We start from the raw sequence: 25,385 nt of genomic DNA on the forward strand, positions 1-25,385 counted from the left end.
CTAACTATAAATAAGCAGCAAATCAGGAGTTTACTGAGGCAAAAGTTGCAGTTAATGGTTTGTCAATAGTGAGAATTAGGCCTGACAATAAAGTGTGACCTTATACAGTATACATTTTCCCCATGTTTCACATTTATCTATTAATATTTTATTCATGAGAAATAGTGCATTGTTAAACATGTAGGCCTAAATCTAAGAATATTTTACTTATTGAACTTGAACTGAATTTTGAACATCATACTCTAAATTTGTATCGTCCATATACAGTATTGATTGAACTATCATACTGTCATTCAATGCTAAATCTTAATATCCACCCTAGTTTTCCTTGGTGCATTAATGAGAGACAATGTCCAATTAATGAAAAATTGTGTAATAATGCATTACACAAAGCATCAAACTTTTAAACTATTTTCACTCTGCTATTAAACACTGCTATTAAATTTCACAAATACTTACAAATTAAACGTGAAAATTTGTAGTAGAAAGACAGAAATTGTAGTTTCCTTTAAAACATGCTCCATCAATTTTTGTTTTATTACTGTGAAAGATGTATTGTTTTCAGCTAACTCGGACGAGACAGTACAAGAAACCGATCTGAATGATTCGTTAACGAAAAGAACTGATCCTTTGACAATAAACAAAGCCATAACGCATAAAAATAACACCGAGAAAGCTCAGATAACAACTCCTGTCAAGAGAAACAACCAGGATAAATAAATAAATAAATAAGTTTTTTTTTATATGATTGTGTTATTGTGAAGTGCACGTTAACGGAGCATTCAGCGGAGGAGAATGACGTCATGGTATTGCATCTCTGAACTGGACATGAAGGCGGCAAATCAGGAGAGATATAAAGATGGAACGTGCTCTGTCCGTTATGCAATATGGTGTTAAACGTTCAATTCAATGATATAGTGCGGGGTGGGTATTTTAGAGCTCTGCGTTGCTATCACACATCGATCTCTCTCTCCCCTGATACTCACAGCACTGCAGATAAATAAAGCTCAGTTTCCAGGGTCTATCCTGGTTTTTCCTTGCGCTTTTGAAAGACACTGGTGTCTCAGTGTTTTCTGAGATCTCCTCTGCTGCTGTCGCCATCATTGCATTTATATATTCCGTCTCTCGCGTGCATTCCTACTGGAAGCGCGTGATGCTGCGCGTGCGCGTCGAGTTGCAAGTGCGCGCGTTGTAATGTCACTGCTGCTACTGAGACTGTAATTTGAATGGAAAAAAATAAGAACAGAAGGTGAAACTATAATCCAAAACAAACCACACACACACACACACACACACACACACACACACACATATATATATATATATATATATATTGCTTTAACATACTGCTAAATGTAATATCACATCAAAACAGCTAGAATGTTTGTCTGTTAAAAGGCCTATAATGCAGTTGCTGTGGAATAACTAACAAAAATATATTAATTTTAAATATATTGAAAAAGCTATTTAATAAATATATATTCGATAAACCTTTCAATAAATAGTTTGTCTACAAGTATTTACTATAACTATTAACTATTCAAATATATTAAAAGCAAAAATCAGATTTTAATGTGAAATTCTGATTAAAATGTTAGTAAATGATAGTAAATTTTACCCTTTTATAGAGCAATTGGATGTTAAATCAAAGAGCTTTACAAGTCAGCATTAGTGTTTTAATACTCTCCCCATACAGTTTTTAGAGAAGGTGGTGAACTTTTCCCTTTTCTGTTTACAGCTGCAATGATTAAAGACATTTAAAACAACAAGTCCCTCTGGGATTGACAAATAACCAAAGCGATTATCACATGTGCTTGGAAACAAATATAATGGAATGACAGAGCAGCTGTGTGGAAAGAAATAATAAAAAAAAATGTTAAAAAAAGCACTTGTTTAAATGGCTGTAAGCCTACTTGTCAAAACAGATATATTGAGACAGATTTCATCATTAAGCTCATTAAGGCAATTTTTGTTCAGACGTAAAAGAAAACATATTAACTCTAGAGGATAATTTCATTACTTTAGCCTAAACACTTGTGAAGACAACATAGGTGTTTGAGTGCACTAGAACCCGAGTGCCGCTCGCTGGGGTCTGCATAATTATATTAACATTGGCCATCAGAATCACTTGTAATGCATCTATACTTGACAGAAAAGGGCAGATTATCATTATATGGGTTGTGAAACAGTCTTTCAGTGAGAAATGAAATAAGATTGATGATCCAACAGATGTTATTCCAGCACTGGTATTTATTGCCTTAGGATCAGTTTATGTTCAGTGGCATACAAATTAAGCAGAGAAAAAAATAACATGCATCTGAAATCCTCTCTATGCTTATTACAGTTAAGTGCATTTTGAATATCACATTATATCGCTTCTCATTTTAAATATTCCTTTCTCCAACATTCCGTGAATTAAATAAAACCTTCCACCCATTTAAACAGCGACAGCGTGTTCACATTGTCCATCCATTAGGTGTTTTCTGACCCATGTGGATCCATGAGACATCAAACTAAAGACAACACAATTATATTTAATGCCCCACTGGCTATAAAAAAGTCTGGATTCAACCTCTGTGGACCACTGAGACAAAACATAAATGTCATTTAGTGTCGGACATTAAATGCACTAAAATGTCATTTAGTATGTGTCACCAAACACACTTTATAAATTATGTCCAGGAGTGTTGCTCTCCACACCGGGTGTTCTCAAGCTTTGACATCCAATATACAAGAGTGATTTAACATGCACTGCATTTACAACAATACTTATATAATGTGATGCCAAGGAAAAGAATACTGGGAAAAAACTGTTTACAGATCTACTCTACATATGTATTCAGTACACGGCTTTCTGGAATACTCGTTTCGGTCATTCGGGGCATTTAGCGGTTTAGGTATTTTGCCGTCACCTACTGTATATAACAACTCTTTATGTTTAATAGACCGCTCATTCAAATAAAAGTGAAAATTTGCCATTGCTCTGCAAATTTTCGAGGACGAAATCCAGTCTTTTCAATAAGAATCCACATGATCTAGAACTTTTTGTGCGGGAGGGCAAAAACGTTCCCCACTTTCCGAATTTGAATGAATAACTTAAACCTGCTGCAAAATCTATGTGGAGAAACAATTCGCCCACACACAAAATTCCAAATCGGTTTGATTCCTATGGAAATGATTAAATTTCACTCCCAAAAATTTGTCAAACAGCGATATGTGACTACACCTTAACTGAAACCAATGTTACTTTCTTGTTCCATGAAATCACAGCTCCACCATCTTGTCTCAGTTATCAATTCACTATTGTTAAAAATAAACATACTGTATTAATGAATTTATTTGGTGAGTAGCCGCTTAAGCGAAATAATAGTCAGATGGTTGTTTTTGCAAAATAAACCCTTTCTGCTTTGTGTAAGAGCCCTGATCACCCTATCTGGGTTTACTTAATGAAAAAAGGTACACAATTTGTCACTAGGGCTGTAGTACTAAAATGTACTTATATGCACCATAAGGTTTTTTACTTTACTTTATGGTACCATCCCAGTGACAGCTTTGTATCTTGTATATGTTTGCTTGAATGCAGTTGGTTTTTTTGTTGTGAGATGTTACACTGAGAAACAATTACATGTGCAATTTCATTGCCCGACCCTTTATTCTAACAATGAGAATGAATAGCCTACTATTCTAAATCTAAACTCTTGTCTAACTTCTTTATTCTAATCTGAATAAAAACACTTCATGCATCTTGCAGCTGCAGTTTTAGAGAGATTTCACATGATATAAAATTCATACAAATGACTGCAATGCACAAAATTACTGAACCTGAAAATTCTCTTGGGTCAACAGAAAAATAAGCCAGATTAAATTAAACGTATTTACATAATTATTTAGAAAATAAAATAAATAAATACAATAGCACACATACAAACACACAGGCAGGTTGATGATTTAACAGTTAATTTTAGTGCAATGCAAATGAGCTGGACTCTTCTGGGTTGTTTAGCGTAGTAAACCAGCAGTAGATGGGTCCACAGCATTTCTCCATGTGCAAATGCAGTATCTGTTTAAAAGGTTTGTCATAATTATCAAGGAAACGCTGACTCTGGAAAAATGATGCACAGTTTTAAATGGCTGCTCTCGAAAAATATGTTTCAGGGGGTTAGTAAACAGATAAGAAACATAAAATGGCAGAAAGAAAACAGCAAAAGTCCTTTTAAATGAATACTCGACAAATGAAACATGCATAAAAACAACCACAGTACAAGATATTTTGGTAAATGTTTGTTATTTAAATATCTGAGTGCAAATTGCTGCTCTAAAAGCATGTGTGACTTATTTGAAGGCACGTCAATAAATTAAAGCTGGGTCAAACTAGATTCCCTGAATTTTGTGTTTCTAATTAAGCTTTTTTTCATGCTTAGGAATTGTTCACCAAAAAAAAAAGGAAAAACATGCTGAAAATATACTCACCCTCAGGCAATCCAAGATGTAGATGAGTTTGTTTTTATCATCAAAGCATTTGGAGAAATGTGTTACATCACTTGCTCACCAATGGATCCTCTGCAGTGAATGGGTGCCGTCAGAATGAGAGTCCAAACAGCTGATAAAAACATCACAATAATCCACACAGCTACAGTCCATCAATTAATGTCTCGTGAAGTGAAAAGGCTGTGTTTGTTTTAGATATTTTTAACTTCAGGTCAATGCTTTTGGCTAAAATATGAGAATTGCTTTCACCAGTGAAGACTGTCTCGTCTTAATCAACAGTTTAAAGTTTCAGCATCTTAATGATGGATTTATTTCTTACAAACACACAGCTTTTCACTTCACAAGACGTTAAAGTGTTAATTCACCCAAAAATGAAAATCAGCCTGTGTTTTACTCACCCTCAAGCCATCCTAAGTGTATATGACTTTCTTCTTTAAGACGAATCCAGTCGGAGTATATATTAAAAATTGTCCTGGTTCTTTTAAGCTCTATCATTGCAGTGGGCAGGTGTTTCTGTTCAACAGTCCAAAACACGTTAAATAAAGTGTGCGCATCTGTAATAAAACGTGCATCACATGTCTCCGGACGGAGAATAAAGGCCTCCTGTAGTGAATCCATGCATTTTTATAAGAAAAATATCCATATTTCAAACGTAATAAACACTTTTCTCTCACTTCTGGTATCTGTCATACCAGATGACGTAGGACGTCGGCGTTGCGTGATTAGTGACGAATGCGGAGAGAGAACAAAACATAACGCCAGTCATGAATTAGAAATACAAACCGAGGATTTGTATAGAAAAATTTCAGAGGATTCTGATATAATCCAAGAGGAGCCTGGTTTTCCTTTGCTAAAGTAAGGAAACTTAGCTTCCTTTGCTCCTGTAAACAAATTCGTGAGACTAGCATATCTCAGAGGCGAGCACGTGATGCACATGTCCTACGTCATTCGCCGGAACAGTTTCCGTATATGACAGTTAGCGGAAGTGAGAGAAAAGTGTTTATTACATTTGAAATATGGATTTTTTTCTTACAAAAATGCATGGATTCGCTACAGGAGGCCTTTATTCATGCCCCGGAGCTGTGTGATGCACGTTTTATTATGGATGCATGTGCTTTATTTAAAGTGTTTTGGACTGTTGAAGAGAAACACCCGCCAACTGCAATGATAACGCTTGGAAGAGCCAGGACAATTTTTTATTTTTTTATTTGGATTCGTCCGAAAGAAGAAAGTCATAAACACCTAGAATGGCTCGAAGGTGAGTAAAGCACAGGCTAATTTTCATTTTTGGGTGAACTAACCCTTTAACTGATGGACTTTGGTTTTGTTGATTAATATGTTGTTTTTTGTATTATTTTTGTGTTTTTATTATTGGTTTGGACATTCACTGCAGAGGATCCATTGGTGAGCAAGTGATGCAATGCTAAATTTCTCCACATCTATTCTGATAAAGAAACAAACTCATCTACATCTTGGATGGCCTGAGGGTGAGTAGATTTTTCATAAAATTTTCATTTTTGGGCGAACTACTACTGTAAAAGTTAAGTATCTAAAGTAAAAGGGAAGATATTAGTTACTCTCAAAACCCTTAATTCCCCCAAAATAGTTACCAGAGGAAAAACAACATTAGTGCAAATGCTGAGAACAAATACACTGGCCACAAGAATATAAAAGACGTTAACATGACATTACCATGACACAGTCCATTATGACATCATACACCTGCACTGTTTGTATTGCTTATACACTGAAAAAAAAAAAAAAGTTTCATTCAAAATGTTTCATTAAAAACAATTAGGGTAATGATTCACATCTATATTTTTTTTTTAACTTGAGCCACTGAAAAATAACTAACTTTAAGTTATTTATTTTGCATTGGCTCAAGCTAAAAAAATACATTTTTTTTCAGTGTATATTTGTCATCCTGGCTCCTAATTGGTGGACTCTCACCCAATCAAATTGTAAACTCAATTCAGCCCTCTTAAAGACTTGCCTCTGTTCACCTTGAATTTATGACCTATAAACTTAAATACTAACCCTGATCTATGCAAAACTATCAGTACAAACTATACCATTACTGTATTGCCTAAATGTTTTTTTTTTTTTTTTCTAGTATCAGAACAATCATTACCCTGAATTCTTGTTTTGTTGACTCGAGCTCTCTTAGTTCAACTTAAATTGGTTTACCTGTCCAAAAATTACAAACATTTTTGGAACAAATATTTTATTTAATTCCTATTTTTCTACAGATTCTGAAACAAACACCCCTGAGAGACTGTCACAGTAGCAGACGCTGCTGGTGCTTCCTTTCAGCTTTCTCTTTTCAATCAGACAGTATCAGTATTAGTACGTTCTGCATTATGACGTCTGACTCCATGTTGATTTTGAGTCACAGAATTTCTTTTTTTTCAAAGGTCATTGCTTGCCATTTGAAAAAATGGTGGACTAGTCTTAGTATTATTAACCAAATAAAATATTTTCTTAAAACATTTTAAAAACGTGTTTCAAACATCAAGTTGAACCTGTTTTGAGTCCTGACTTCCAGTCGTCCCCTTTGGTTTGTGTGACTGGAAATATAAGTGATAAACCTGGTGGTATTTTTCCCCAGAACAAAAAGTCTGTCCCTGCGAGCTCCCTGACTCGTTTGTCATTAATCTTTCTAGATCCATTTTTGAACATCATTAGAGGAACAAAAACAATAACTTAGTATTGGCCTGAAGAAATTCCTCAAGTGAACCTCGGGTTAATAGTGCACTTAATAATGATACCCTCTATTTCTCAAAGTGCCTTCAGATCCCTTTGAAACCTCTGTGTCGACCAGAAGACCTCAGGATTGTGTCATATTCTGACGCCGTGAGGTGTGTTCTCTTTTCAGATGTCATTGCGGGATGTCATTTTCATTCTCAAACAGGTTGAGTCCGCTTTCTACGAGTTTGTCTGCTGAACTGATGGCGCTGGTTACCAGAGTCAGGGACTGGTTGATGCTGCTGTGCCAGGGGACCTCCAGGGCATCCTTCAGGATTGAGAAGCGTGGAGTTTGTCTGCTCAAGCAATAGAGAATGTTCCTGTGTGAGAGAGAAACCAAAGAGAGTGGGGTCTTCAAATGGAACACAAAGTTATTATTACTGAAAAAATTCAAATAACATTATTAATAAAATGAAAGTAATAATACACTCAAATAAACCACAAAAAGAATAGTAAAAATACAAAAAAATTATATTGTTGACGTTCATAAAAATACAATAAATAAACATTCCAAAATATAAATAAAAACATTAATAACAAATACAATTATTAATAAACAAATTAAAGTAATAAAGTAAAATAAATACTAATAATACAATTATTTAAATACATTGAAACAATAGCAATATTTCAATAATAAATTATTAAATATATAATATTTCAAATAAAAATAAAAATAAAAAAGCAAATAACATTAATAATGACATTAAAAGTAAATAAATAAAAATACTAATAGTAATACAAAATAAATTAATTCAAATAATAACATTATTTAAAAATGAATAAATTCATATGAGCCACAAAAATTTTAATAAATTGAAAACAGCATTATTATTAATAAAACATAAAACCATTTTATTAATAAAAAAAAAAAAAATACATTTAAATAAAACACAAAAAATGGTAATAGTTAACTACCTGCAAAACATAAAAAATAGTGGGGAAGTCGTGGTCTAGTGGTTAGAGAGTTTGATTCCTAACCCTAAGGTTGTGGGTTCAAGTCTTGGGCCGGCAATACCACGACTGCTCCCCGGGCGCCGCAGCATAAATGGCTGCCCACTGCTCCGGGTGTGTGTTCACGGTGTGTGTGTGTTCACTGCTGTGTGTGTGCACTTTGGATGGGTTAAATGCAGAGCACGAATTCTGAGTATGGGTCACCAAACTTGGCTGTATGTCACGTCACTTTCACTTTCCTAATATGCTCAGCAACTCAAATTAAACACTACAATAAACACCAAAACAGCTTCTACATGTAGGCACATCAGATTATGTAAAATTACAGCAGTGAAAATCACTTACATTCTAGAAGAATTATTCAGAACATGTAAATACTATTACAATCTGAACTCCATAAACTGTGCCAGAACGTGAGAACCAGAAGGGCGTAAGTGACATTTTGGGTGAAATGGAGATATATATGTATCAAATGAAAGATCTTGATGAGCTCTTTTTACTATCAAACTGACAAGTAAATTCTTAATAACTTTGGAGTTATTCATTAGAAACCAAAAGACTTAACTCTGAACATACTAAGCCAGTTGGTGCCAAAAGGGCGTAACTTACACCCCTTTAGCACTGAGAAATGTACTGTGGGTAAAGCCTGGGGATAGCACTCGAGTCAAAATGGCTGACACCACATGTAAGCCAGGTAGGTCAACCATGAGAAGAAAACATCTGAAGATGTATTATTAATCTTATTTTGTGACAAAGAGCTGGATGATGAGGGAGAAAATGAAGTATCCAGAATTCATAGTCAGCGAGCTTACATTCTGATGGTATGTCCCCAGTGAAAGATAAATATACTAAGATGTATTTTAAATATATTTATTTCATGCCAAGTATACTACAAATACATTTACATATTAATGTGCTTAATAAAAATACTTTGCAATTGTACTCATTGTATACTAAACAGGTATACTAAAAGTCTGCTAAATTGGAACAACTAATTTTGTGCTTAATGCACTTTAATTGTAAGAAAGTAGTGCTGAAGTCCAACTAAAGATACGAAAGTATATTTGATTGTGCTAAAGTGAAACTATTTCAAGCATACTTCAAGAACATTTTAAATATCTTGCATTTAAAGACCAATAATATTCAATCATCATCAACAATGACATTAAAACACAAATTTAGGCTTAATATTGTGAAATGTGCACAAGTAGTAGTCTAAATAAAGTTCATTATAATTTTTATATCAGTAAGTCTTGAGCAATATGTCAGTAAATATATTAATATATTTGATTTATACTTAGTATAGAAATAAATGTATTTTAAATACATTTTCTTTTTTTTTTTTTTTTACTATGGGTGTTATCATATAGGCACTAAGGCACACATTCCTACCAGTTAAAATCTATTAACATTTTATTTACTTTATTTATTGTCTATTTACTGACATATCACTCGAAACTTACTGATATAAAAATATAATTAAATTTTATTTGGAGTACTACTTCTGCAGTGCACATTGCTTTTGAAGAGGATTGTATGATCTTTGAATAATATCAGTCTTTAAATGCAAGATATTTAAACAGTACCTAAATTACACTTGCAATAGTTCCACTTTTAACACAATCAAATACTTTAGTATATCTTTAGTTAGACTTCAGCACTACTTTCTTACAAATAAAGTGCATTAAATACAAAGTTAGTTGTTCCAATTTAGTAGACTATTTGTAGTATAGCATGAAATAAATGTATTTCAAATACATTTCTGTATATTTATTTTTCACTAGGGAAGGCATCTGTAAAGGCTTTTCAATTGACCATTTGGCCAAATTGTTAAGTGGCTGAGATTACCATTTCATTAAAATTAACCACATTCAAATAACTACTTTGATGTAAGGGCTTTTATGTGATATTTAATTTTATCACAATGGATTGTTATTTCTTTTAAAATCATCAATGTAATGTTTTGTTCAAATGGTCAGCAGATGAGCCCATGTTTTTATACACATATTGAATAAAATATTGTTGCCAAAAAGGCGCAAGTGACTAAAAAAAAAAAAAAAATTCTGAATGTTAAAATATTGTTTAATAAGTTCAAGTTCAAGTTCAAGTCTGCTTTATTGTCAATTTCCACATGTACAGTACATACATACAGAGAATCGAAATTGCGTTACTCTCAGTCTCCGGTGCATACAGATAACATTAACATTAAAGCCTAAAAAAAAAAAAAAAAAAAAAAATAACTAGATCAAATATAAAATGTATTTGTACAATTATACAATTATACAATAAGGGATTTATAAAAAAAAAAAAAAAAAAAAAAAAAAAAAAAAAAAAAAAAAAAAAAAAAAAAAAAAAAAAAAAAAAAAAAAAAGACATATAATAAAAATAAAAGTTAAAAATAAAGTTAAATAAAGCAGCGCAAGGTAAATGACAGATATAGTGCAAATCAATGAAGTGAACAACAGTGCAGTTAAAAGATTTTTAGTGCAAAAAAATCACTTATTAAAAATATCTTAAGTCTGATTAAAGTGACAAGTGACAAGTGACCAAGAGCAGTTATTTAACTGACTGATGAGGTAGTTCCATGCCGAATGAGGTAGTGAGCGGTGAGTGAGCAGACCAATGCTGCACAAGTGACTCGTGCATGTCATCATATAATTAGTGTGTGTGGGGGGGGGGGGGGTTCATAGTTCAGTGGTGCCTGGGGAAGAAGAGGGGAGGGGGGGCAGGTTCGGGAGGGAGTTCAGCTTCCTGACAGCCTGGTGGATGAAGCTGTCCTTCAGTCTGCTGGTCCTGGCCTGGAGACTCCGCAGTCTCCTCCCTGATGGCAGCAGACTGAAGAAGCTGTGTGACGGGTGAGTGGGATCACCTGTGATGCAGAGGGCTTTGCGGGTGAGACGTGTTCCATAAATGTCCTGGAGGGAGGGTAGAGAGACACCAATGATCTTCTCAGCTGCTCTCACTATGCGTTGTAGAGTCTTTCTTTCGGCAGGACGCGTTGCAGGCGCCATACCACACAGTGATGCAGCTCGTCAGGATGCTCTCGATGGTGCCTCTGTAGAATGTGTACATGATGGGGGGTGGGGCTCTGGCTCTCCTCAGTTTGCGGAGGAAGTAGAGACGCTGCTGTGATTTCTTGGCCAGTGCTGCGGTGTTGTCGGTCCAGGAGAGGTCCTCTGTGATGTGCACACCCAGGAACTTGGTGCTGCTCACTCTCTCCACAGTCGCACCGTTGATGGTCAGAGGAACATGCTGAGTGTGCGCTCTCCTGAAGTCAACAACAATCTATTTCGTCTTCTCCACGTTCAGAGAGAGATTGTTGTCACTGCACCACCCGGCCAGGCGGCTCACCTAGCTCCTGTAGTTTGTCTAATCTCTGTTGCTAATGAGACCCACCACAGTCGTGTCATCCGCAAACTTAATGAAGAGGTTGGAGCTGTGTGACGGTGTGCAGTCATGGGTCAGCAGAGTGAAGAGGAGGGGGCTCAGCACACATCCTTGGGGGGCCCCAGTGTTCAGTGTGATGGTGCTGGATGTGTTGCTGCCGACCCGTACTGCCTGAGGTCTTCCAGTCAGAAAGTCCAACAGCCAGTTGCACAGCGAAGTGTTGAGCCCCAGCTCGACCAGTTTGTGAATGAGCTGTTGAGGGATGATTGTGTTGAATGCTGAACTGAAGTCTATGAACAGCATTCTGACATAAGAGTCCTTTTTTTCCAGATGGGTGAGTGCTGAGTGGACGGCAGTGGAGATGGCATCATCGGTCGACCGGTTTTGGACCGATATGCAAACTGGAATGGGTCCAGGGAGGGGGGGGAGGGCAGACTTGATGTGGTGCATGACTAGCCGTTCAAAGCACTTCATGAGGATGGGGGTAAGTGCAACAGGACGGTAGTCATTGAAGCAGGATGGAGATGGCTTCTTAGGGACTGGAATGATAGTGGTAGTTTTTAAGCATGTGGGGGAATAACAGCCTGACTCAGTGAGATGTTAAAAATGTCTGTGAAGACATCAGTGAGTTCTGCTGCACAGTCTTTCAGTACACGCCCAGGGATGTTGTCAGGACCCGGAGCTTTGCGGGCATTGATCCTGCTGAAGGATCTCCTCACACTGTCAGTGGTCAGAGTCATCACCTGGTCGCCGGGAGGAGGTGGAGTCTTCTGTGCAGTGGTGCTGTTTTGTTGCTCAAAGCGAGCGAAGAAGGTGTTCAGCTCGTTCAGCAGAGGGATGTTGTTGTCACAGGTCCGTGGTGGGGGCTTGTAGTCCGTAATGGTCTGTATCCCCTGCCACAGGCTCCTAGTGTCTCTACTGTTACTGAATTGGTGAGCTATCCTCCTGGAGTGCTGTCTCTTAGCCTCTCTGATGCCGCGGGGACGGGTTGGCCCTGGCTGTTCTCAGGCCCACCTCATCTCCAGCTCTGAAGGCAGCATTCCGTGTCTTCAGGAGTCTGTAGACCTCCCCCGTCATCCATGGCTTCTGGTTGGCCCGGACAGTGATAGTTTTTGTGATCGTTTACATCATCAATACACTTATTGATGTAGGCAGTAACAGTCTCTGAGTACTCCTGGAGGTCAGTGGTGTTATTGCATGTGGCAGCCTGTTTAAACATGTCCCAGTCAGTTGTGTTGAAGCAGTCCTGAAGAATCTCTGATGATCCTTCTGGCCACACTTTAATCTGTTTGTAAACTGGTTTGGCGACTTTAATGAGTGGTCTGTATGCAGGCATTAGCATAACAGTGATGTGATCTGAGGCTCCGAGGTGGGGGAGGGGGAGGGCTTTGTAAGCTCCTCTCTGTGTGGTGTAAACAAAGTCCAAAATGTTATTACCTCGTGTTGGAAAGTTGATGTGCTGGTGTATTTTTGCGAAACACACTCTTAAGGTCAGCATGGTTGAAATCCCCAGCTATGATGATAAAAGCATCGGAGTGTGCTGTCTGCTGCTCACTGATGTGTTGGTACAGTTCATTAAGTGCGTCGTTCCTGTTGCTGGTGATGTTGAATGGGGGAATGTACACTGAAATGAGCTGTATAGCAGTATATTCCCTCGGCAGATAGAAGCGGCCGGCACTTAATAATCATAAACTCCACCAGGGTTGAGCAGTGTTTGCTGATCACAACAGTATCGCGGCACCACGCGTCATTGATGTAAACACAAAGCCCGCCGCCGCGGGTTTTTCCTCCCGCGACGAGAGCTCTGTCCGCTCGATAGCACGTCAGCTGGTCGAGCTGAATAGCGCCATCTGGAACGCTGTTGCTGAGCCATGTTTCCGTGAACACAAAAACACAACAGTCTCTTACAGTCCTCTGAGTTGAGCGTAGTAAAAACGAATGTAGTCCAGTTTATTGTCCAACGAGCGTACGTTAGCCAGTACGATGGTGGGGACAGATGGCTTGTGTGGGTGAGCCGTTAGCCTAGCCCGGATACCTCCGCGCTTCCCCTCTTCTGCTTCCTCTCACGCCGCTTGTGGCGCCTCCGCTGCGGGCGAGATGCAGTAGTGGGGGTCGATGATGGTGAAGGCCTCCGTAGCAGATCGAGATCCCGCAGCTGTTCTGCTTGCGCGGAGTTTAACTGTAAAAATGCGGTTCTGCCGACATCGAGCAGAAACTCGCGACTGTATTTGCGCTTACAGACAGGTAGACGTGACGACAACGTGCAAAAACACTGCGACTCACAAGACAAAAAACACGAAACACCGTTCTGTCGGGACAGAGAGAAGCCGCTGCGTGTGGCCGCGCCGCCATCTTGGTTCTTCTTAATAAGTATCCTGTCATCCATGTGTGTACACATTTTTATTATAAAAGATTGAAATCAGTAGACAAAATCAGATCAAACTATGGGAAATTTTTGTTTTGGCTATTTGTTGAAATTGTTGAAATGCCACTTACGCCCTTCTGGTTCTCACCCCTCGAAATATTAGCACAACACTTATTAAAGGGTTACTCCACCCCAAAATGAAAATTTTGTCATTAATCACTTACCACCATGTCGTTCAAAACACGTAAAAGCTTTGTTGGTCTTCGGAACACAATTTAAGATATTTTGGATGAAAACAGGGAGGCTTGTGATTGTCTCATAGACTGCCAAGTAAATAACCGTATCAATGTCCAGGAAAGTATGAAAAGCATCGTCAGATTAGTACATCTGCCATCAGTGATTAAACCGTAACTTTATGAAGTGACGAGAATACTTTTTGTACACGAAGAAAACACAAAATAACAACTTTATTCAACAATTCCTCTCCTCTGTGTCTCTCCAAATCAGCGTAGCGCCATTTTGGCAAATCTGAGCAGTACACAGGCGGCTTATGCTCTTCTGTATCAGCCGTGCCACAAAGATACGTTTTTTTTTGTTTTTTTTTACATGTATTTACGCTTTGGTTTGATAGAAAACAGTGCATCAGTGCAGCATGGCTAACTAAATATCTTAAATTGTGTTCCGAAGACGAACAAAGCTTTATGGGTTTGGAATGACATGGGGGTAAGTGATTAATGGCAAAATTTTCATTTTGGGGTGGAGTATACCTTTAATGCAACAAAAATCACAATGTGAAAAATTTTCAAATATCTCAGGGTTTGTAAACCCCCGTTTGAGAAATGTAATTTTTGGAGACAACCAAACTGAATAATTATTTGGTTCTTTAGACTGGTACTCTGTTCTCTGTCTAGATGGTTGTCAGTGCTAATCTACCCTATCTGTGCTTTAAAGTTAAAATAATCTAGATTTAGGATATGTCACATATGCCCTTCATCATGCCTTCAGTTCGCATGACTGTCCAAGGAGAGGAGAGGTGCTACAGTAAGATGAACATATGTAACGACTTATATGTTGTCATGTACTTTACCTATGTTCAGATATAACACAGAGCATAATACAAAACAAAATCAATACCAACGTGTCTTAAAACAACCTTGGAAAACCTTGGAGCAACCACATAGAAATCAACCGAACTCCTCCATGACAATATTAACAGACTTATACGGGCTATTTTCTTCACGGTTCAGGGTCATGCATTGATTTCTGTTTTTAGAGTGTTTTAGCCAGCTTCACACACCTGACCATAATAAACGAGACAATTCTTAATCTGTAAACAGGTCGACTAAAGTTGAGAAAGAGCCTGTGACCTTCAGAATGCAAACTTCATAATAAACTTGCTAACTGAAAGGTAGAAATCACATGAGAACAGAGCTTGTTCTCCCATCACCAAGCCAGAAATAAATTTAGAGCTGGAATAAATGTGTAAGCTTACTGTTTGTTAGCATTTTAATAGAATTATGTATCTTTAAAAACACAGTACGGTGAAAGACCTCAGAGCATTTTATCAGTGTGATTTATTTGAAGTGAAAGACTGAAATGTTCACATCACAAACACTCTCTTTTCATTCCAAAAGGAAATGGTTATCCTTTTTTTTTTTGTTCACCCTTTGGGTCATATCACTCAGATAGTAACGTTAAAGAAACGTTCCAGGTTCAATACAAGTTAAGCTCAACTGAAAGCATTTGTTGAATGCTGATTACCAAAGGACTTTTGACTGACTCGCTCCTCACTTTTCTTTTTGCTTTTTTAAATATTTTTTTTTCTTTCTTGCTTTCTTTCTCTGTCCATCTAAACATCTTTATATATATATTTTCCTCATATTTTTGTTAAAAGCACATACTGTACTTTAATTATTATGAGTTGTAAAGTATATATAACTGCACATGCACATGATATTTATGAAATAAAAGGCCATTTAATTGTCCAAAGAAAATACACTTTCAAGACTCTTTGCCTGTATAAATACAGATGTACTCAAATCCAACTTAGCGAGTCAAAAAGTACTCTAAATGCATTTATTATAATCTAAAATATTGTTCATTTGTATTTAATTGCTGTTAAACACAGTTAAGGGTCCATAACATTACGTTTGTATTTAAGCGTATAGTTATAAAAAAAATAAAAATTGTTCCAAAACTGTAGGAGATTCTTTCTTCTGTTGAACACAAAATAAGATATTTTGAAAAAGTATATTAAGTATATTATTTTAATGTATATTATTTCCATAAAGGGTATTGCTATTTCCACATATATGCTAAACTATGGAATACTATTCTGTGTGAACAGCAGCGAGTTATTGTACAACACCTCCCTTACTTGAACAGACACTAAAGTTACCAGGTTTAAAGGTTTTCAACATTACATTACAAAGTTAAAACCCCTTTGCCAAAAGCACAAGTTCCACAATCCAGATCTTTAGACGCAACATAAGACCAATTAAACTACTGACCCACAATGACAAGTAGTGCAGGTTGTTCATTTTTCAAGTCTTGTCCCTTTTTTATGATTTCAGTCATATCTTTTTTTACAGCAATTGTTGCTAGAGGTCTTCTTATAAAACTCTCCATGAAATCTTTGAGATATTGATCTGGGCTCCCAGGTAACACCATATACTTTGTTTTTAATGGAGAAAGAGTTTTCCTGCACAGCAACTACAAATCGAGTTTAGCGTACACAGCGGAGTCCCCTGCATGGGTCCAGATACTATCTTTTCCATATCTACTGCATATTGGCGTTTGTTTTATCTGCAAGAACAAACCCTCCAGAGTGTCTGTGAGTGCTAGAGAGGTCAAACTCTTACCTGCAGCCGAACACCAAAGGAACACTTACGTTTGACAACCGTACTCAATAATGACACAACAAAAAGTTGACAAAAGTTACATTTTTGTTACGATTTATTTACCATTTCAAACCCATATGAATTTACTTTTGGGACTGATGTCATTAAAAGGATGTCCATGGACTGTCACACCTTGAAAAAAATGTACCTTTGGGAACTTTTTTGCAAGATTCGAAATACGAAACATCATGTACATTTTGTGACATATTCAATGTGAAATGTCCACGCTAAGTAGCGCTGTATGTTTTTTTTCCCCAGAATAGATGAAGGTAAATATGACGTATATTTTATACGATGATGGTTTTTTCCGCAGTTCTGTCTTGAAATGTTTGTTGAGTGGTGCTATAACTCTAATGCTCTGTGGCATTTTAAAATAAAGTACCATCTGCACTACACCTTAACCTACCTGATAGTATGAGTGAAAAGGGAATGTGACAAAAACGCTATAGCAAGCACACCATTTTAGATTTCGATCTGTCATCTTTGAGCTCTTTCATCTTGAGTCATGTTTTTCACTGGATTCGTACCCAAGGATTCCACATCCTAAGTCTAATTCCGTGCTGGCTGAGCTACCGAGCAAGCTTATTATGACCGGAAAGCGAAACATGGAGCTGTAATTATAACTGTGCACGAAAACGATTACAGGTGCTCGCTTTTTTATGCCTCTAGAGTTCATTTCTGTTGGAATCCGCAGTGATATGTACTTATTGGTACGTAAAAAGTTCCCACAGGTATGTTTTCGTCAGGAGATCAGGTTGCACTGTCAAGTTCTAAAAAAGTCCCACAAAATACAATGATAACCTATGTGCTAGAATCCACGTATCCTGAAGGCATATGATATTATTATATTAGAAAACTACCAAAATGTAGGCCGTAGCCTTCAAACATCAATTGTATTATTTGAATATGTGCACATTTCAATTTGACACACCAGGACTGATTATAAAATGCTCAAGGGCATCAGTGATGTCAAAATGATATGGCATGACACAGTCAGACAATGTATTTGAAAGATATTAGAGTGTTATTTTCAGAGGAGAAGATTTGTTTTAGTGAATAATGACTCACATTTTAATCTGTAATATAAAAGCTATCATATGGTTTTAGAAGATGTGGAATATAGTCATATGGGTCACTTTTATGATACTGTGAGGGTGGTTTTTGTTTCTGTATATTATACTGAAGCTTGACAGTCACTTAGTTACCATGCCCTCGTTATATGGAAAAGAACAGCATGAACATGTTGCTAAATGTCTTCTTCTGTGTTCAACAGAAGAAAGTGAGTCATAGAGTTTGCAATGACATGAGAATGTGTATAAGTCAACAAAATTGTAATTTTGGGGGAACTGAGATTGCCTGTATCGTAAAAAGCAAACATCTTTTTCCAGTCTACATTTCAATTCACTGGTTAAAACTGATTAATAAACAGAGAGACAAGTGTATAAAACACAGGGGGTGAAACAGTGAAGATCAGTGAGAGGGTGTTAATTCTCACAGGCCAGAACCCAAAGAGAGATAATGAGCAGGTACCCTGATGAGTCTCCCCGCACTTCATCTTCTGTTAATTTAATAAAAACCACTCCAGGACACGCTGATTGCCACTGATTACAATTGCATGTTGCTTTGATAATAACAGGGCCCTCCTTCAGTCCAGATTAGCAAAACCAACAGACGGCGACAGCGGCGTCAAGAGAAAAAGTCAAAGCAGAAATGCAGCACCCAGGGTGTGTTGTGGACCTTGAAGATCGATGGAAGATCAAACAAGCATTCACCCAAACACAAAAAGGAGAAATAATCAGAACGTCCATTATGGATCGTCGGCCACTCCATTATGGATCAAGCTGCAACACAGTTCCTATCAACAACAGAGGCATATCGGTAAATCCCTGTTGAATCAAATCAAATCAAATCGCTTTTATTATCACATCACCAACAGCACATGTGCCATAGTGAGTGGAATTCTGAGAAGTAGTGTTTGAGGACACTGGCCGAAGATCAACATTTTATTCTGCTGAGCTGAGGAGTGAATCACAGTCGACTGAGGGATTTACTTCTATTCCTTGTGAGATGATGTGTGTGTGTACCTGTAATAGTGTTTTAACACATAATTCTGGCCAAAGTCAGATCTCCTCCACTGAGAAGGTTGCAAGAAACCATTAACTCCGTAATGCAGGCCTGCATTGTGCTTGACCCTTTGTTCAGTCCTCTTTGCATTTTCAAGCACCTAATCATGGCTGAAGAACAACCAGGAACATTAAATTTAATTGAAATACACAGTACACACTTAGATGCTTTTGTTTAGATAGAAATATTCTAGACTTATTGACCTGCATTGTTGAATCATGCAATCCCAGCGACGGCAGAAGCTGATGACATCAGCACAATGGCTAAATAATGGTTACTTCAGTCCATCGACCCACAAATCCCCTTTAGGGGTATCATGGGATTATACAGGCTAATAAATTCCTATAGACTTCTTCTATAATCTTGTGCTAATTATGGTCTTTCACAATGAACAACTAATAATCTTTACGATCATTCATTTTTTATGAACCTGGAGGCAATTCTTTATAAACTGTATCTGTACCATATGAATATAAAATAAAGAGCCTGTACAGCTTTTTACAAATGCAATATAAATGGCATTTCTACACTGTAGCTCAATATTACAGCGGCTCTGAGAGGAAGCAGACAATTTTATTTTACTTATGTATTTATTTGTTTATTTTTTTATCGTTTCATTTTCAAGATGAGGCAGTGTTTCCGACACTTATGTCTGGGGTAACAAAATTTGACAGGGATGCAAATTGCATGTCTCTCAGCAGCATCTGCCCCAGTAGACCATGTGGAAGTGATGTCATCATTCATTCCCCAACGAAAAGACAAGCAGGTTCCTTTTGGAATAGTTGATCCAAACAACTTTTATTTTTGAGTAAACTTTTTCGTTAAGTGTTTAGGGTTATAATGCATGCTGATTAGAAATGCAGCTTAATGTGCTCAAGTTTTCAAAGCAAGACGCTGCAGTTGCTTAGTCCAACCGACAATGCAACATAGCACTCAACAGCATAGAGCCTTTGTTCTTAATTCTAAAATTAGCTGTCATATCAAGTACAAAATATCAGATTTTGACGGAAATAATAACTGGATCAGTAGATTATTTGTTCATCAATATATCAAACTGTATTTAAATGTATACCAAATCCATCCATTTCATCATGAATTTCAACATGAATGTTACTATCCTATGAGAAGTGGAAATACTGTCGAACTTAACAGCTCATTTTTGGTTTCTTGTCTGAATGCAAACACTTTTCAAAAGCTTTTGAAGACGAAGGCATAGAAAAAAATCTATTAAACCTTATATAATGTTTTGCATTCTACAAGATGCTTGAAGTCTTTAAATAATTATCACACTCATAGATTATAAAGACACAAACTTCTTGGTAAACCTGTGTGGGGAAAAAGTAGGATAGTCAGCCCTCTGAAAAAAAGGTCTCGAGCAATATCTGCTACTTTTTTGTTTTCCATAAAGTCATTTGACAAAAAGTTTGCAGGTTTTGCACGTACCAACTCTCTTTATCTGTTCTCACAAGAAACTTTTTCAGCTTTCACTCACCCCAAACACTTAATAATTAATACCGCTCTGTTGTCAGGTATATAAAAGTTTCCACCAAATGTTTCACCTCTTTTCACTTCCTCTGAAACTTTTATGATACATCATGGGAGCTTTGCATGAAAGATTTCATGTTGTGAAAATGTATGGATTCTTTAACCTGTCGTTCATGTTCCAATTTGCGATCTTGTAAGCCAACAGTTACCTGTAAAAGCCGAGAGGTGGGTTTGGAATAAGGAAGCTTTTTTCCAGGTCTCGTAGGACGTCGTTGAGCATGCGTACGTGGGCAGGATCTCTCTCTTTGGGGTCATTGGCAGGACGCATGACCTCAGATTGGAAGAAGGCTGAGTTGTCTCTCAAAGATGCAGCCACGTTCAGCAGGTCTGGCCGGCTCAGTGGGTCATCTGAAAAATATAAGACAAGAATTGTGAATATTCAAGTAGAATGACTGAAACAGTATTTCCTTGCATATTTAATTATTATTTATTTTGTTAGCTAACAGCAATTACCTTGATTTGATGACTTTCCATTTTTAACCTCAACATTAAGTTTAGCACAATAGCTCCAGGCACTGAACATCATAATTCAAGTCATTTTTAGGCAGAATAACACGGATGGCCAAATTGGGCTTAATGCATTGCAGTAGCTATTAACCACACCTACCCGTCACTCAAAGCAGCTTTTATCTCATTTCACTTCATTGTCATGGTCCTAATCATCTCAGACGCACCCTTCGGCTCTGCACTTGACTTCACTTCTTGTTAGCAGCAACTGTTTTGACAGCTTAAGTGCAACCCTCAAAACTCCAGCAGAGCACTGGCCCTCAAAATTAAACAGCATAGTATTTAATGCCAAATCTGTGTGCTAAACAAGGATGTACCCTTGGCATACCTCCATCTGCCCGGAAACAAAAGCGAACAAATGAGTCGAAAACATGCATATTCATCCAGTTTAACAAGGTATGTGTTAAAAAAAAAAAAATGTGAAGTGACTGGAAATATAGTATAGTGTCAGTATAGCATGACTTGTAACCACTCTGTTGGTTGTTTTTAGGGCTTGAATTTAAAAGAATACATTTAAAAACTGATATATATACTGTATCTTTCAACTTGCTTACTCAAGCATGCTTCTATCATGTGTTGAGCAGGAGCTGTTAAGAACTGGACAACCTCTCAAAGATAATGCCAGGCCTGTGACGGGTGGGTGTGCATTTTAACAGGCTAGTTCACAGTGTCGCTAAGTTGAAGATTGTTTCACACATTGTCATGCCGAAGAGCCATATACTAAAATCTAAATTTTTAAACAAAAAATGTAAAGCACATTCATTCTGAAAACAGTAACATTCACTTATTGGAGGCCATTCTATATACATAGACAGCATTTGACATAAATAGCACTTGAGACTTCATGTTAACATATTTTTTTATATATACTTGATGCTTTTTATATTATTTTTATATATAAGACGTTATTAAATGTTTTTAGGGGAGTTTTCTTTTTTGTGTGTCTCACACTTAGGTACACATTAATGTACATTTTAAACATCACTATATTTTAATAATCTTTTGTTTGTCATGCTTTAAAGAAGTACCCTTTTAAAAAATATTAATATTTTAATTTTTATTCAACATGTTAAATGTTTATTTCTGATTAGTTAATATATCCTAATTGTACAAAATTGCACACACAAACACACACACACACACACACACACACACACACACACACACACACACACACACACACACACATACATAAATGCTGTACATGACAAGTTACAAAAGACACAAAAACACTATTTTTAGTTCATATATATATATATATATATATATATACACACACACACACACATTGAAAATAGTGTTTTTGTGTTTTTTTTATTAATACTTATATTATATTTTCTGCCTTGTCTGTTTTCAATTTTGATTGATTGATTTTTGTTTTATTTCTTAATTTATTTTTAAATCACCAAGCTTTGTCTTGTAAGCAAATGATGTGATACTGCCTTAGAATGTGGTTAAATTCTACAAAATCAAATTCCACAGGGCTTTCACAAAGTTTCAAATCTGACTCAACAATGATGATTTCCAGTGTAATTTCCACCAGGTATTTCTAGGAATTCAGATCCCTACTTTGCTTGATTGAGTGATGGGTATCATTGGAGAATATGTTTATGAATATATTTAGATTCTTTGGAGGATATGGAAAACTTTTTAAAGGGTTCATATGACATTGCTAAAAAGAACTTTAGTTTGTGTATTTGGTGTAATGAAATGTGTTTATGCGGTTTAAGGTTAAAAAAATTATTTTTAGGTCATTAAACATTATTTTCCACATACTGTAGACCCTGTCTTTCTGAAATGCGTCCCTTACTATACTGTGATGCCGTGTCCTAGCGCGACGAGACAAAAACAGTGAAACCCATTACAAACAAGGCATTTGTTGCATCCAGTGGGGACATAATTACTGATCATAATGACTTATACTGTCTTGCACACACTCATTGTGTATCACGCCACGTAAACATAAAACCATATCTGCATTTATGATCGGAGAAACGTCAAACAACAAGCACTACTGCTCAAAACTCGCATTTGAATCATCAGTGGCAAATTGTTTAAATATGAAAACGTACTTAGAGGCTGTGAGTGAGAAGCGCCAGGCTGTCCTTGCAAAGTTGGAATTGCCCCACTTTATAGAAACAGCCTTTGTGCACAGACATCATTGTAGGCTACTCTCCCAGTTTCAGGAAATAGTCCTCTGTAAAATGCGCTGCACACATCTGAATATTTGGATGAACTATTCTGGGACAGTGTTGTAAATACAACTTAACCACTGATTTCTAGTTGTGTCCTCTTTCGGAAGGCCAAACAAAGTACAGTAGTTTTGATTTCACATAGAAACACAGCATCTCTATGACATGGCGGCGGCAGCAGCAACAATATTACAGTGAGAATCAAAGTTACATCTACGGGCGGTGTTATGCAAATGTACACACACAGTGACGCAGACATGTGGGTGCGTGTTTAAAGGAGGCATTTTAGGAGGGCGTGGATGAGTCTTAACTTTTATAAAGAATATCTCTTTGGGTTTGAGCTTGTAACAAACAGCTTGTAACAGTCCAAAGAGAAAGGAAAACTTGAAATTGCATCATATGACCCCTTTAAGTAAACAGAAAAAAAAAACCTTTTCTACAAACTTGAACACACACGCTGTCTCCTTCTTTCTGTATTTCTCTGCAGAATGAAAAGCACTCCCTGCAGTAGGACTGCTGCAACTCATCACTCACTGTAACACAGACAGCAGAAGACCCAGTGAAACTGTCACCAACTCATCCGAGGTTTACAATTTCACAAATGACGAAATGCATATGGCTTCAATGTTCCATGTTTGTGCCAAGGGCTTCAGACAAGAGAGATGTGGGAAAGCAACTATAGTAATATCATACCATACACCCACAAGACACATGCAAGCAGGAAATTAACACAGTTTGTTAATCTATTTTTAATATATAAATTTACATATTATTTGATATATCAATATCTATGTGTGTGTGTGTGTGTGTGTGCATAATGCAAATGCATTTCTTTTTCTTGGACTATTGACACTTTAAAATTGCAATATTTGTGGCAAAAGCTTAAAAAACAGAGTGATATCTGATGCAACACCCCCAAAAACATCTGGCAGTAGCAGTGGTGCTTTAAACAAGATGAATTCAAAAACAACTTTTTCAGAAAGGATTTTACTGTGCAGGCTAAAGCAGGCTGTCTGTTAATTGGAAGAGAAAACAAAACATTAAAATCTAAAAGGAATAGTTCACTCAAAAATTACCATCAGGGCATCCAAGATCTTGATCAGTTTATCCTGCCATATATATATATATATATATATACATATATATATATATATATATATATATATATTATACATATATATATATATATATATATTATATATATACATATATATATATATATATATATATATATATATATACACATATATATATATAATATATACATATATATACATATTATATATATATATATACATATATATATATATATATATATATATATATTATATATATATATAATATATATATATATATATATATATATATATACGTATTAAAAAATTCCATTTATGCTTCTAGCCACTTGAATGTGCTTTTATACCTGACAAAGGTATTGAGTACAATGAGATCACAAGGTTTAACTCAACATCTGGAGGAGACTTCATTCCTAAAAACTCCAAATTACACAGAACAGACTTCACATTTGTGTATATCTGTCAGGAAACAGCTGGAAGCGCCAGTACGTAAAAAAAATATGGGATCAAAAATATTTGGGATGTTTTCGATCCCAAACAGTGACAGTGAAAATGCCTTCACAAAGCATCTGTGGGATTTTCTCAGGCGTGCAATGTCTCAGTCCTTCTGCCCCGCTGTAGCCGAGACAGTAAAACAAAATATCGGACACTAGTGTTTGGCGCGTGTCTGATGAAATATCAATACTGCACAGCATTAAGGGCTTTGCAGTCTGTCTTCATGTGGCAGGATTATGTGGCAATTACATTTCTCACCTGTCCTCTTCTCAGTGTTCATGAATATTTAAACACAAAGGCGCATCGCTCCAGCAGAGAGCCAGAACAGATTCAGAGGAGAAGCCCTCAATGTCTCTCTGCAGAGGTGAAAAACGGCATACCTGCGAGCCACTGTATAATCATTTAATGTTATTTGAATCTCTGAAATCCAATTCTGCAAGTCTTTGAAAATGTAGAGAACATTTGGAAATAAAAGCCTGTCAAAAGCTCATTACTACCTCTGGGTTTCTTTGGCTCTGATGAAGTAGAAAGTAGAAAGCGTTTTCCGCTTGTGGGAATTTTCTCCCTTTTTGTTCCCCATCTAAGGTAAAGCTCTTTATGAAAAGTG

The 25,385-nt window shown here is 36.6% G+C and overlaps 2 protein-coding genes across 6 annotated transcripts in view; both read right to left on the reverse strand.

Moving 5' to 3' along the window:
- si:ch211-51h4.2 overlaps positions 1-1,195 on the reverse strand; it is a 113,126-nt gene extending 111,931 nt beyond the window's left edge. Inside the window, exon 1 of the mRNA XM_042734425.1 lies at positions 987-1,195. Coding sequence (XP_042590359.1) covers positions 987-1,104 — 118 coding nt within the window. The 5' untranslated portion in view covers positions 1,105-1,195. The remainder of the gene's footprint in view (positions 1-986) is intronic.
- Positions 1,196-5,909: 4,714 nt separating this feature from the next.
- The window catches only part of LOC109078415 (inactive N-acetylated-alpha-linked acidic dipeptidase-like protein 2), a 241,726-nt gene continuing 222,250 nt past the window's right edge, over positions 5,910-25,385 (reverse strand). For all 5 annotated transcript variants that reach the window (XM_042734434.1, XM_042734433.1, XM_042734432.1 and 2 more), the window contains 2 exons: positions 20,658-20,856; positions 5,910-7,553 (listed from right to left, as the gene is read on the reverse strand). In XM_042734434.1, coding sequence (XP_042590368.1) covers positions 7,367-7,553; positions 20,658-20,856 — 386 coding nt within the window. In that variant the 3' untranslated portion in view covers positions 5,910-7,366. The remainder of the gene's footprint in view (positions 7,554-20,657; positions 20,857-25,385) is intronic.

The sequence above is a fragment of the Cyprinus carpio genome, chromosome B11, assembly GCF_018340385.1.
Source record: "Cyprinus carpio isolate SPL01 chromosome B11, ASM1834038v1, whole genome shotgun sequence".
NCBI classification, from domain to species: domain Eukaryota; kingdom Metazoa; phylum Chordata; class Actinopteri; order Cypriniformes; family Cyprinidae; genus Cyprinus; species Cyprinus carpio.